Below are 14,353 nucleotides of genomic sequence, written 5' to 3'. Positions count from 1 at the left end.
TATTGCTATAAATTGTCCTCTGAGGACTGCCTTTGCTGTGTCCCAAAGGTTTTGGTATGATGTGTTTTCATTCTTGTTTGATTCTACGAATTTTTTTTATTCCATATCCAATTTCTTCTATTACCCAGTGGTTTGTAAGCAGGGTGTTATTCGGTTTCCAAGTAATTGATTTTTTTCCCTTGCTCTTTCTGTTGTTAATTTCTACCTTGATTGCGTTGTGGTCAGAGAAGATACTTTCTATTATCTCAACGTTTTGGATCTTGTTGAGGATTGCTCTGTGACCATGATGTGGTCTGTTCTGGAGAATGTTCCATGTGCATTGGAAAAGAATGTGTACTTTGCGGCTGTTGGATGGAGTTTTCTATATATTTCTGTGAGGTCAGTTTGGCTGATTGTGCTCTTTATGTCTTCTGTATCTTTGCTGGCACTTAGTCAATATTTATTGATTGAATGACTAAGGTTATCAAGAATAAGTATCATACTTAAGGTCAGGACCTGTGCTTCCATTATACCTTAAAGTTTTATTGCCTGTCTGAATTTGATGTCATAATTTAATATTTTAGAGGTTGGGCTGGTGCTGTAAGGGTTAAGATGGATGAATCTTGAGTCACAGATGTTACTAGGACACCTCCGTCCTGCTTTTTAGGTAGTTTATGTATTGGTCAGCCTATTGTTTTTTAAAGGAAATTATGAAGATTTCGTGATACGAATCAAGACATCGGAACCTTATTCAGGTATTCGGGACAAGAGTAACACTTGTCTTGTAAACTTTGTAGTTTACCAACAAGTCTTTGTAGTTTATGAATAGAAAAGTATAAAGGCTAAAGCATAACTCAAAGGCCAGACTACTTGGGTTCAAATCCTGACATCATCACTTATTACCTGGGACACCTTGGGCAAGTTGCTTAACTTCTCTGCCTTTCGGTTTACTCATCTTTAAAATGGGGATAACATAATATCTACCTTATAGGCTTTCTGTGAGGATTGAGAGTTAATAAACTTAAAGCACTTAGAATAGTTCCTGGCACATACTAAGCACAGATAAGAGTTTTGTTTTCGTTTCTATTATTGTTTTTTTATTAGGTAGAGGGATATTCCATTTCCAGAGGTTATAATCTTACCTGTATATAACTGAGTCTGCAGTTGGAAGGTGCTTTTACGGTGCTCTTTTGTCACCCTTTAGTTCCTGTTTACACAGGAGTCTTAGTTATCTAGTTCTGTTGTAACAGAAATACTACAAGTGCATGGCTTTGACAAAGAAAAACTTATTCTTTCGCAGTCTAGGAGGCTCTAAGTCCAAATTCAGGGTGCCAGCTCTAGGGGAAGGCTTTCTCTCTCTGTGGGCTCTGGGGTAAGTTCCTTGTCATCAATCTTCCCCAGTCGAGGAGCTTCTCAGCACAGGGACCCCGGGTCCAAAGGACGTGCTATTCTCTTGACTCTTTGTTTCTTGGTGGTATGAGGTCCTCACGTTTCTCTGCTCACTTCTCTCTTTTATGTCTCAAAAGAGATTGACTTAAGACACAACCTAATTTTGTAGATTGAGTCCTGCCTCATTAACATAACTGCCTCTAATCCTGCCTCATTAACATCATAGAAGCAGGATTTACAACACATGGGAAAATCACATCAGATAACAAAATGATGGACCATCACACAATACTGGGAATGAAGGCTATCTTAGTTATCTAGTGCTGCTATAACAGAAACACCACAAGTGGATGGCTTTAACAAACAGAAATTTATTCTCTTGCAGTCTAGCAGGCTAGAAGTCTGAATTCAGGGTGCCAGCTCCAGGGAAAGGCTTTCTCTCCCTGTAGGCTCTGGAGGAAGGTCCTTGTCATCAATCTTCCTTTGGTCTAGAAGCTTCTCCATGCAGGGACTGGGGTCCAAAGGATGTGCTCTGCTCCTGGCACTACTTTCTTGGTGGTATGAGGTCCCCCTGTCTCTCTGCTCTCTTCTCTCTTTTTATCTCAAAAGAGATTGGTTTAAAACACAATCTAATCTTATAGATTGAGTCCTACCTCATTAACATAACTGCCTCTAATCCCACCTCATTAACATCATAGAGGTAGGATTTATAACACATAGGGAAATCACATCTTTTGACAAAATGGTGGACAGTCACACAATACTGGGAATCATGGACTAGCTAAGTTGACAGATATTTTTGGAGGACACAGTTCAACCCGTGACAGTGGCCTAGCCAGGTTGACACATATTTTTGGGGGACACAGTTCAGTCCATAACAACAGGCTTCCTACCATGTCTTAGAAACCACTATGTTCCTGTTCTAGGTTGCAGATCTAGAGTCTCACTGAGCATGGGAGTTAGTGACAACAGATTGTGGTATAATATTCCTCCATCTAAACATGTCACAGGATAGAATGCCTTCTTAGTCCTCCCCTTAAGTTCTTAAGTAAAATCATTGTGCGAAGTGCTCTAATCCAGCTGTCCACTGTTTTGAGCAGGCATACAAAATAACTAAAAGAGAAGTGTAGCAGAAACTGTTGTGATACTGTGTTGGTGTCTTTTCTTGGGTTAGATCTTCATTCTGAACAGGGGAGATAAGATTTTAATACAGTGGTTATAGAGGTTATTCACTTAATCAATAAATGTTTCTTGAGTGACTAAGACTTTGTTAAGCACTGGGGTTACAAGGAGCCATAGAGAACCTGCAGCTCAGGGAAGTACAGAGATCGAAGCAAATAATTACAACACATTGAGATGATTGCTCTCCACATGTGGATAGCAATTAGTCTTACTTGGGCTACAAATGTCTGTCCTAGTATTGATGGTCTTCTACCATCCTGGTGGGGGTGAGGCGGCATTGTATACATGGATTCCACCATGACATTTACATACTGTATGGCCTTGGACATGTTCTTTGATATCTCTGAACCTCAGTTCTCTTATTTGTAAAATTAGGATATTGATAACCAACCATCAAACACTGTAGTGAGGATTAGTGATAATGCATGTAAAGTATATGCCTGATACAAAGTAGACTCTTAGTGATTGGTGTCTATTAAAAGCCATGGAAAAACATTAAAAATTGTATGTCCGTATTATTTTTAACTTGAGGATTTAAACTGATGGGAAAGAGTGAGACCATAAAATGATGTAATTTTGTTTAGCATGCAGGTTATCACCCATACCTTGGTTGTGTGGTGATGGCTTTAGCAGTTCTTCAGCCTCTTCTGGCAGCCTTTAGGCCACCTATACACGACCCAAGGTAAGTATAGCCCTTATTTATAAATGTTCTTATTGTGGATATCATTAGTTGGCAAACTCCCTTTTCAGTTAGTGGAAAAAAATTGTAAAATTCAGTGACAAATTTTATTTTCTTTGAAATAACTTTAAAATGTACTTCAGATATATAATTCACAGGCAATAAGGGGAATAGTGCTTTTTATTCTCTTGGGAGCTAATTGTAATTCTGTTACTTTTAAGGATACTGACTGGTTCTTTATTTTGGTAGAAGGCAAATGTTTAACTGGACTCATTGGAGTATGGGAACAGCTGCTAGAATAATAGCAGGTAAGTAATTACAGTGCCACTTATTCATATATAATTGGTAGATGTTTATATTATACGTTGTAATTTGGCTTAAATGATTTTTAGATGTATTAGTAATTGGGGTAATTGGTTGTTGAGGAGAAATCAGCCTTAAACACTGAAATCCAGAAAGTAATTTCTGGAGGTAACTATTTAAGTCATTATTTCAGTTTTCAGTTTAAGGTTTTTTAAATGTCTTTAAAACTCTCCTCTTAAGACTTTTTAGCATTTGCTTTTTCCAGAAGAATAAGCTATACTGATGGCCAAACATTTGAGTAGCTCAAATTGCAAATTGTATGCTAGTTGAATTGAGGTGGGCTGTCAGGTCCATGTCCTCTGTCATTTCCATGGGGCTTATGCCTTCCAGGGTTGGGTGGTTTTCCAAAGTCAAGCATGATTATCCAATACATTTGGATGCCTTATGTAATAAATACTTAAGCTGGCAGCTCCTACCTTCACATTTCTATAGTCTGTGGGGATTCTTCTTGGACAGGAGGATATGATTAACAGTAGTTCCTGTACTTTTCTCTCTTCCTCCATTGCAGATTGAAAACTTTTTGGGAAGGCTAGGTACCTCTCTTAACAATTAGTTGGTCATAATTATAATTTCCCATCTTACCCTATATAGTCTTATAATTGAAAAAGACTAAATTAAGTACTTGGTCTTAAATATGAATCTTATTCATTTAATAAACTCTTTTGATATGTTTTCTTGATATAATACACACACACACCCCTCTCTGTTGGTGGGATATTTAAATATATATATATATATATTAAACTTAGTGGCAGCAATGTTCCTTGGAATGGATTTACCGGGGTTGAACCTTCCTGAACTGTGGAAAACCTATGCAATGATTGGATTTGTAGCCTGGCATGTTGGAACTGAGATTGTTCTGGAGATACATGCTTACCGACTCACTCGGAAAGGTAACCTGCTCGAAAAGCTATGTTATATAGAATCACTTTTGTATATATATTGGAATATAATTAAATAGTTTCCTGATACACATGGTTGAATATTACATAGTAGCTCACTAAAAATCTCTGTTGTGATTACTCAACCAGTGGTAGTAATTGTGGAAAGCTTCTACCTTTATTCTTTACATTCATTCATATTGAAATTTGTGAGTAAAGTATAAGAAAAAGGTTTTAGGGAAGAAGGCTTCTTTGTAAGTACTTCTTTTTTTGCATGCTGGTCTGAGTTGGAAGTAGGACACACTGAGAACCCTGAATGCCTGGAGCTGAGGGAACCCTGAGATGGGAGAAGAGGAGATACCCAAGTCAACCTAGGGTAGAGCTGCAGGCATATTTTACCTATTTGGCGAACTTACTGTGGGCTATCACTTAGGTTGCCATATACATAGGTAACTAGCTAGCTAGCTAGATTGGAAGAACCTACCTTGCCTATACTCTCTAAGAGCAGGATCAGTTTTGGTCTTAGTGCCAAGCAGGGCCAATATACCTGTAGCTCCATTAGGAGTGGGGAGATTAGTAGAGAATGGGTGACCTTTTTAATTAGCTTGGATTCTAGGTTAAATGTCCTCTTGTTCCTATTTAGTTTTCAGTCTCCAAAATGGTAGATGAAGGTGTCCTTCTAAAAACAAAAGCTCTTTGTGGTCTAGTGTACATGTGAACCCAGGAGCTGGCTGGCTGGATAGGAAATACCTGTCCTGCCATTTTTGGTTTTTGATAGGGCTACAGATTTGAGGCTTTTGATGACCAGTGAATTATAGCTTGCTGTTCAAAATACGTGTATACTTACAATGTGGAATGCAAAGATTTTGATGTGTTGTTTATTGACTAGAAGAAGAGAGCATATTCCCCTTGACAAGTGTGTGCTGAGCTCGCTAGTCCCAATCTGTAAGAGCCATAAATATTCAGGAAGTGTACAATATTCAGGAGCTTGAAAGTAGCTATAGTGGGAGAATTTACACCCTGGAAATTGGCAAACGTTACAAATTAGGTGTTTTTTTTCGGGGTGGGAGTGGGCCAGGGGAGAATAGTTAGTTTACCTGCATATCACTGGCCTTGATAAACTTATGTTGTTCTTGACAGTTGAAATATTGGATGATACTAGAATTCAGATCCTTCAGTCATTTACTGCAGCTGAAGCAGAAGTAAGTCCCTCTTTTCTTATTTATTGACACAAAAACCTTAATGGTGGTAGCTTCTTTCATGTCTTAATTTTTCTTTCAGGGTCATACATTTAAAAAGGCCGTGTTAGCACTTTATGTCTGGGGAAATGTGACTTTTCTCATCATGTTCTTATCTGCAATCAGCCAGCTATGAGCAGGCCAAGAACTTGGATTTTGCAGACCAGGTGATAATTATCATCATGCTAAAGAAACTTGAAGCTTGCACCGACTGCCTTGAGCATATTCTTGAATTCTCACTTGGAAGATGAGGGTCATGTTTATGGAAGAATTGTGAAGTCTGGCCTGTAGAGATCAGCATTCAACAGGTTTCTCTGGATTATAAATGGATGTCAAGGCTTTCTGTGTAATTCTGGGTCTTAAAGGGAAGGCTGTGCTTGAGGAGAAGTTAGTCTCAAATATTTTCTATGCCAAGTGTTTTAAGAATATTAGCATTTAAGAAAATAAACAAGAACTATTTAGAAAACAGAACAAGTAAATATGTCATCAGGATGCAAAGGAGATTGTATTAAGGTAAATACATTTTAGACTACAAAGGTGCTGTGGTACTTTAAAGAAACACTTAAACACTTTTTTTTACTAGTTTATCTAAACGGCCTTTCTTAGGACTTTATGAGAAACCATATTTTTCAGTCCAGTTTTTTAGACACGTCATTTGCTCTGTGTATATTGTTACTTCTTTGGTGGAGGTGGAGCAGACACCATTGTGGATTTCATTAACATTTTAAATATATTATAAATATTATAATTTACTTCTTAGGAATGAAATGCAAGTATTCATCTTCTGCTTAGAGACTCTTTTTATATATATTCACAGACCTGAAATGACATTTCATTTATTAATTGCCTTGATTATAAGATTTAAACCCTATAGCATACAGAGGTTGTAGACTTGCATTTCAAAATTAGTAAAACCCACCCTTGTAAACATATCTAACAGTTACTCTTTTTTCTTACAGAAATAAAGTGGGTGGTTCTGCTTTGTTAGCAGTTCCTGATGTTCTAATGAATCAGAGTGATCAGTGTTATTTTCCTTTCTATTCCAGTAACTTATTTTATGGCCAGGTCTCATATTTGCTCTGATGATTTCTAGCCAGTGGGTGGCGCTATGATACCAAAGTAACAACTGCTTTGTTCCTGTTTCCTTGTGATTTATTTTTAGTACTTAGATAACTTCATGGCATTTCTCTTAAATTCCCTTAACTTCCACCAATTCTTCTTTGTCTCCATTTGAAAAATTTCTACATGATTTTCTTTTTGGGTCAGAGTTTACAGGGTAGAAACTGAAATTAGGGACCAGAGTTGTTCTTTTCTGGTTTCATTTTTATTGTTTGTTTGTGTTTTCTAACTGTAATTATTTATAACAATTGTTTAATATTTTCATTTACATTCCTGTGACCTTGTAACAAATGAATATCACTATACTAGGTAAAGGAAACAGCAAAGTCGGACATTCTTAAAATAAAAAAATTTGGGGAGTCATACTTGACTATTCCTTAATTGTTCTTTCCAATTATGTTATAGTTTCTGTTTGGGCAAGGACCTAAATTCTGTCTGGTATAAATAATAGTCTCAGCTATGTATCCTACATATTTTACTGCATAAAATGATATGCAATTTTTGTTTTTGTTCCTTCTGTAGGTGTTTATCATAAGAAGCTTAGGATTTAGATGTGACCTTTCTGTGTTCATAAGTGCCAGTGTTTTTCTACTCAACTGTCTAAATTTTCCTTTTGTCTTTATTTAAAAAACACTTAGTATAGCAAATTAAATGTACACTAAAACATTTTCTTCTAGTTTTTCATAAAAAGGGACTTAAAAGTTAATAAATTTCTCTTAATAAATTATGTTCTGTGTCTGACAAGGAAAAATTCTTTTAAGGGAAAGATGATCCTTGATGTGTTTGGTTTTCAAAATATGTGAACTTCCTGGATTTCCAGTGCTAAGCCTAAGATATTTTAACTTTTTCTTTTTCACTGATTCGTCTGTTGCCCTCTTTTTTTATAATTAATTTTATTTTGTTGTTCTTGAGAATACACAGCAGAACATACACCAATTCAATAATTTCTACATGTACAATTCATTGACATTGATTACATTCTTTAAGTTGTGCAACCATTCTCACCTTCCTTTTCTGAATTGTACCTCCCCCATTAACATAAACTCACTGCCCCCTAAGTTTCCTATCTTACCTTTCAAGTTTCTATTGGTCAGTTTAATTCCATATAGATAGTTCTTAAAAGAGCACAATACTCAAGGCAGACATTCTTTGCTAGTTAAGCTAAACTATTGTTTGGTTTCAAGAAGACATCAGGGGATATTTTTGGTTTAAGGTTTAAAGATTATCTCAGGACAATAGTTTTGAGAGTTATAGCCTCCATAGCTCCAGAAAGCCTGGAGTCCATGTGAATTTTCTGTTCTGTATTTCCCCCCTTTTGATCAGGATCCTTCTATAGAATCTTTGATCAAAACATTTAGTAATGGTAGCAAGGCACCATCCAGTTCTTCTGGTCTCATGGCAAAGGAGGCAGTTGTTCATGGAGGTAATTAGCCACACATTCCATTTCCTCCTATTCCTGACTCTCCTTCCTCTGTTGCTCCAGGTGAATAGAGCCCAGTTGCCCAGTTGTGGTGCCTTGGATGGCTGCTTGTGAGCTTTAAGACCCCAGGCACTACACAGCAAACTAGGAGATAGAACAGAAGCACTAAACACAATATTAGGCCAATTAACTGGGATGTCCCATGAAACCCTGACCCTAAACCTCCAAACCTAGAAACCAAATCCCATGAGGTGTTTGGTTGTACATAAGCAGCCTCAGCAGCTGGTCTTTTTTTTTTTTTTTAAATATATCTATCATACAGCTTTTGCCAGTTCAACTTTTCACAGGTGTACAACTTATTGACAGCAATTACATCAAGTGTCTGTGCAACCCTACCGTTAATCAATGTGATTTTTCTATCAACGTAAACTGAAACTCATTGCTCCATAAGCAATAACTCCCCCCCCTTTACCCCTCCCTCCCCCTGGTAACCACTAATAAACTTTGATCTCTATACATTTGCCTGTTCTTGTCTTTTTATATAAATGAGGGTACTATTTTGATATATCATTGATTGACACAGAGAGTTGTTCAAAGAAGCCTTTTGTCACTTAATCCTAATAGACCAAACCTTTTCATTAGAACTAAACTATGGTTCTTTTTATTGGTGGTTGATAGCCACAAACTGGCAGATGCCTACTCTTCGTCTTCACTTCTAAGGAGCATTCTGGCTGTACTTCTTCCAAGATAGATTTGTTTGTTCTTCTGGCAATCCATGGTATATTCAGTATTCTCCAACACCATAGTTCAAAGACATCAGTTCTTCCTTGGTCTTCCTTATTCGTTGTCCAGCTTTTGCATGCATATGAGACAATTGAAAATACCATGGCTTGGGTCAGGCACACGTTAGTCCTCAAGGTGACATCTTTGCTTTTTAACACTTTTAAGAGGTCTTTTGCAGCAGGTTTGCCCAATGCAATGCATTGTTTTGTTTCTTGACTGCTGCTTCCATGGCCATTGATTGTGGATCCAGGTAAAATGAAATCCTTGACAACTTCAATACTTTCCCCATTTATCATGATGTTGCTTATTGGTCCAGTTGTGAAGATTTTTGTTTTCTTTATGTGTAATCCATACTGAAGGTTGTAGCCTTTGATCTTCATCAGTAAGTGCTTCAAGTCCTCTTTGCTTTCAGTAAGCAAAGTTGTGTCATCTGCACATTTTGATGTCATTAAAATTGGAGTTGGTTTTTTATTTCATTTTCTAGTTTTTGCTTGTTAGTATGTAAAGATAAAATGCATCTTTCTGTATTGACTTTGCATCCTACAACTCTGTTAAATTTTCTTAGTAGTTGTAGTTGTTTTGTTTTAATATTCCTTGAGATTATCTTGAACAAGGACCTTTGTTCTTTTTTATGTTTTTCCGTTTCCCAGAGTACATAGATAAATAGAATGTCAGCCAGAAGCAGCATGTGCACCTAGTTGGCATCTACTGCATCTTCCTTTTCCCCATGCATCCTGGAGGGGGACAGGATATGGAACGGGGAATGTGTGCACCATTTAACACACATTAGAGCCAAACCAGCACTGGAACAACAAAACACAATCTGGAGGAGTTTTAAAATCTTGATAAAAAAAAATAAGTACTAAAATAGATTGGATTCATTTATTTGATAACTTATGCTATAGGCTACCTATGCCCTTCAGATTGAATTCCAAAGACCACAAAATAATAAAAATCAAAATAACTTCAGTTATGAATACTACCTTAGCCGTAATTTTCTAGAAGTTGCTTTTTTGTTTGTTTTTGAAAAACATACTTATCTTTATTTTGTAGAGGATCCCTTTTTTAAGAAGAAAACTTATGATTTTACTCATCGTTGTTGGCAACATTGCGGAAGATACGAAGACATTTAGTTTAACATAACAATGACTCCTACCAAAACAAATTTTAAAAACACACAGATTGTTTATTAAACGTTTGGAATATATTTAATGAAAGGTGTGCAAGATCTGTACATTAAAAACTACAAAATATTGCTGAGGGAAGTTAAAGTTGATTTCAATAAACAGAGGGATATACCATGTCCAGGGATTGTCAAACTTAATATTGTTAAGATAGCAATTCTCTCAAATTGATCTATAAATTAAACTAAACCCCAATCAAAATTCTAGCAGGCTTATTTGATGGGATTGACAAACTGATTCTAAAATTCATATGGAAAGATAAAATATTTAAAATGACTAAAACCATTTTTAAAAAGAACACTAAGTAGCATACCTAGCACCCAGATCTTGGTTTGTCCTTGGAGAAATGACTGATTTTAGGACTAGGGCAGGCTAAAGATGAGTCTGTAGCATCTTATAGTGACAAAGTATGCAAGAGGAAAAAACAACATTGATAGGGATATATCAAAGGATCAAGGGCATCAACTGAGCTGCTAATGACTAAACCTGGAACAATTTGAGCAACAGAATAAATAGTGTTGGGTTACAACTCAAGTATAAATCAAACATCCATGAGTCCACACTGGTTTAAATAATCAATCAATCTCCTGTGCAGAATAATTCCAAATAATTTACGTAGATACTCTGCCCCCAAAGGGGGTAGCATAACTCCCTACTTTTTCTCCCTAAATTTTATTTATTTTGTTGTTGTTGAGACTATACACAGCAAAACATACACCAATTCAACAGTTTCTACATGTCCAATTTAGTGACATTGATTACATTCTTCGAGTCATGCAACCATTCTCACTGTCCTTTTCTAAATTGTTCTCCCTCATTAGCGTAAACTCACTGTCCCCTCAGCTTCCTGTCTAATCTTTCCAGTTGCTGTTGTCAATTCGATCTCACATAGACAGTTCTTAAAAGAGCATAATGCTCAAGGCAGATGTTCTTTACTAGTTAAACTATTGTTTGGTTTTAAGAAGACTTCAGGGGATATTTTTGGTTTAAGGTTTAAAGATTATCTCAGGACAATAGTTTCAGGGGTTCATCCACCCTCCATGGCTCCAGAAAATCTAGAGTCCGTGAGAATTTGAAATTCTGTTCTGCATTATCCCCTGTTTGATCAGGATGCTTCTGTGGAATCTTTGATCAAAATGTTCAGTAATGGTAGCTGGGCACCATGCAGTTCTTCTGGTTTCATGGTGAAGGAGGCAGTTGTTCTTAGAGGCAATTAGCCACACATTCCATTTTCTCCTATTCTGACTTTTCTTCCTCTGTTGCTTCTGGCTAATGGAGACGAACTGTACCTTGGATGGCCGCTTGCAAGCTTTTAAGACCCCAGGCACTACACATAGAACTAGGAAGAACAGAAGCACTAAACACATTATTAGGCCAATTAACTGGGATGTCCCATGAAACCATGTTCCTAAACCTCCAAACCAAGGAACCAAATCCCATGAGATGTGTGGTTGTACATAAACAGCCTCATAACTCTTTACTTCTTAAATGTAGGCTGAACATAGTGACTTCCTTCCAAAAGATACAACATAGAAAGGGGGAAAAAAGAGTAACTTTTACGGTGGAGAAACCTGACAAATGACACCTCAGCCAGGTGCTCAAGGTCAACATTAATAGTCAAATCATGTTGATAGTATGTACCCTTGATATTGTGTGATGAAAATGGCACTTTACCTCTGTGATCTTCCTCCCCAAAACCCCAATCTTAATCACTGGAAAAACATCAGACAAATTTCAATAGAGGGGCATCCCACAAAAAATTGTGAGGACTAGTCCTCAAAATTGTCAAGGTTATCAAAAGCAAGGAAAGTCTGAGAAACTGATGCAGTGAAGAAGAGTCTAAGGAGACTTGACAACTAAATGTAATATGGGATCCTAGAGCAGAAAAAGGATATTAGGTTAAAACTAAAGAAATCTTAATAAACTATCGACTTTAGTTAGTAATAATATACCACTATTGGTTTATTAAGGAGCCCTGGTGGCACAGTGGTTTAGTGCTTGGCAGCTAACTGAAAGGTCTGTGGTTCAAACCCACCAGCTGCTCCATGGGAGAAAGCTGTGGCAGTCTGCTGCTGTAAAGATTACTGCCCTGGAAACCCTATGGGACAGTTCTCTGTCAGATAGGGTCACTATGAGTCAGAATCAACTTGACAGCGGGTTTGGGTTATTGGTTCATTAATTGTGACAAACGTACCCATACTTTGGAAGATGTAAATAATAGGGGAAACTGGATGTGGGGTACAGGGAAACTCTATACTATCTTCTCAATTTCTCTGTAAATCTAAAACTGTTCTTGAAAATAAAATCTATTTTAAAAAAGGACAAGTATTAAGAAGATACAGTAATAAACACTAACAAATGTGTGATATGAGATAATCAGAGACATATAGATAAATGGAACAGAATAGAAAATTCAGAGATAAACACACACTTATAAGGTCAACTGATTTTCAACTAAGATGTCAAGGTAATTTAGTGTGGAAAATAATCTTTTACCACACAGAGTTGGAATAACTGAATATCTATGGGAAAAAAAAATAGCCCTTACCTCTTTATATCATACACAAAAATTAGCTCAAAATGCCCATTTTAAGTGTTAAAAGTATGGAGCATCAAGGAAGAAATGATGAAGGGTGTAATAATGTCCACCTTAGTGCCTGTCATCTCAACCAAACTTGATGGTGGGCAGTAAGTACACTAAATACTTTTCATTCACTGTCCGTTTGACTCCTCAACTATCTGAGGTATAGGACATTTATCTCATTTTAAAGATAAGGAAACAGGCTCAAGCAAGTCTCCCCCTACCCCCCCAAGGTTATAGCACTGATGTGGCAAACACTATTGGTGCCTTGTCATATCCCCTTGGTCTACTTCTGCAGAGCCATAAGCTGTAGTTCTGAGTAAGTTCAGATTTTGCTGACGTTGTCCCACCAGAAGCATGTTCTTTCCACTCTAGGCCTTCTTCAAAGCTAGTGAAAACTGTGTGAACCTTGGGCAAATGCAACCTGGAAGTGCGGGGGAGTGAATGCCTCAGGGGTGACCTTCAACTAATGAGGGACAAGAGCTGGCGGATAAATGCCCCAGTATCCTCTCCTTCCACCACCTGTCAGTTTGTCATACGGTGGTGGCTTACATGTTGCTATGATGCTGGAAGCTATGCCACTGGCATTTCAAATACCAGCAGTGTTATCCATGGTGGACAGGTTTCAGCAGAGCTTCTAGACTAAGACTAGGAAGAAAGGCCTGGCAATCTACATCCAAAAATCAGCCAACAAAAACTCTATGGATCACAACAGAATATTGCCTGATACGGTGCTGGAAGATGAGCCCCCCCAGGTTGGAAGTTACTCAAAATACACAAGCATACTAACGATTATGGAGAGGGTGCACAACGGGGCAACGTTTTGTTCTGTTATGCATAGGGTTGCCATGAATTGGAGCCAACTCAATGACAACTAACAGCAACAACAATCCTCACCCACAGACGAACAATTCTGAGCGGCATTCTGTACTTTAATTTAGCGATTCTGGCAGAATTGAGGAAACCCTGGTGGTGTAGTGGTTAAGAGTTTGACTGTTAACCAAAAGGTTGGCAGTCTGAATCCACCAGGTGCCCCTTGGAAACCCTATGGGGCAATTCTACTCTGTCCAATAGGGTTGCTATGAGTCGGAATCAATGGCAGTAGGTTTGGTTTTGTTTTTTGGCGGAATTGAGTCCTTGTTGCCTAGAGCATCAGCCTTAATTATGCACCGTTATATTGACTTTCATTCCTTTCTTGTTGCTTTCTTCCTGCTTCTGGGGTCACCTCTCCAACTACTTGTACCCAAGTCCTGATTTCACTCTTGCTCCTCTTTCGAAACAAGAGTGGCCCTAGATAGCAGACCCACTCAGGAGGGGATTCTAGAACTGGATTGTCCACTTGGTCAGAAGGCAATGAGGGATGTGTGATAAGTGGATGGTGATAACCCTCGATTGGTTGAAGTATCACAATTACTAAGGCCCTCACTCTCGCTTGTCCTGGATTAAGATGAGGTTCAGGTGAAAAGGGAAGAGTTAGGATATGTAGGAGCTCTGCCCTTGACTGACATGTGGCAATGGTATTGTGGGGATTTTGAAGTTGGCTACTTCTTATTAA

At 37.7% G+C, this 14,353-nt stretch overlaps 1 protein-coding gene across 2 annotated transcripts in view; it reads left to right on the top strand.

Moving 5' to 3' along the window:
* The window catches only part of FRRS1 (ferric chelate reductase 1), a 59,052-nt gene extending 51,377 nt beyond the window's left edge, over positions 1 to 7,675 (top strand). For both annotated transcript variants that reach the window (XM_023739978.1, XM_004385713.2), the window contains 5 exons: positions 3,135 to 3,232; positions 3,479 to 3,537; positions 4,342 to 4,485; positions 5,614 to 5,675; positions 5,755 to 7,675. In XM_023739978.1, the coding sequence (XP_023595746.1) occupies positions 3,135 to 3,232; positions 3,479 to 3,537; positions 4,342 to 4,485; positions 5,614 to 5,675; positions 5,755 to 5,847 (456 nt within the window). In that variant the 3' untranslated portion in view covers positions 5,848 to 7,675. The remainder of the gene's footprint in view (positions 1 to 3,134; positions 3,233 to 3,478; positions 3,538 to 4,341; positions 4,486 to 5,613; positions 5,676 to 5,754) is intronic.
* Positions 7,676 to 14,353: the final 6,678 nt, after the last annotated feature.

This window comes from Trichechus manatus, unplaced genomic scaffold, assembly GCF_000243295.1.
Source record: "Trichechus manatus latirostris isolate Lorelei unplaced genomic scaffold, TriManLat1.0 scaffold00144, whole genome shotgun sequence".
Taxonomy (NCBI): Eukaryota; Metazoa; Chordata; class Mammalia; order Sirenia; family Trichechidae; genus Trichechus; species Trichechus manatus.
Note: the sequence above shows the minus strand (reverse complement) of the source record. Positions and strands in the feature narration are given on the sequence as shown.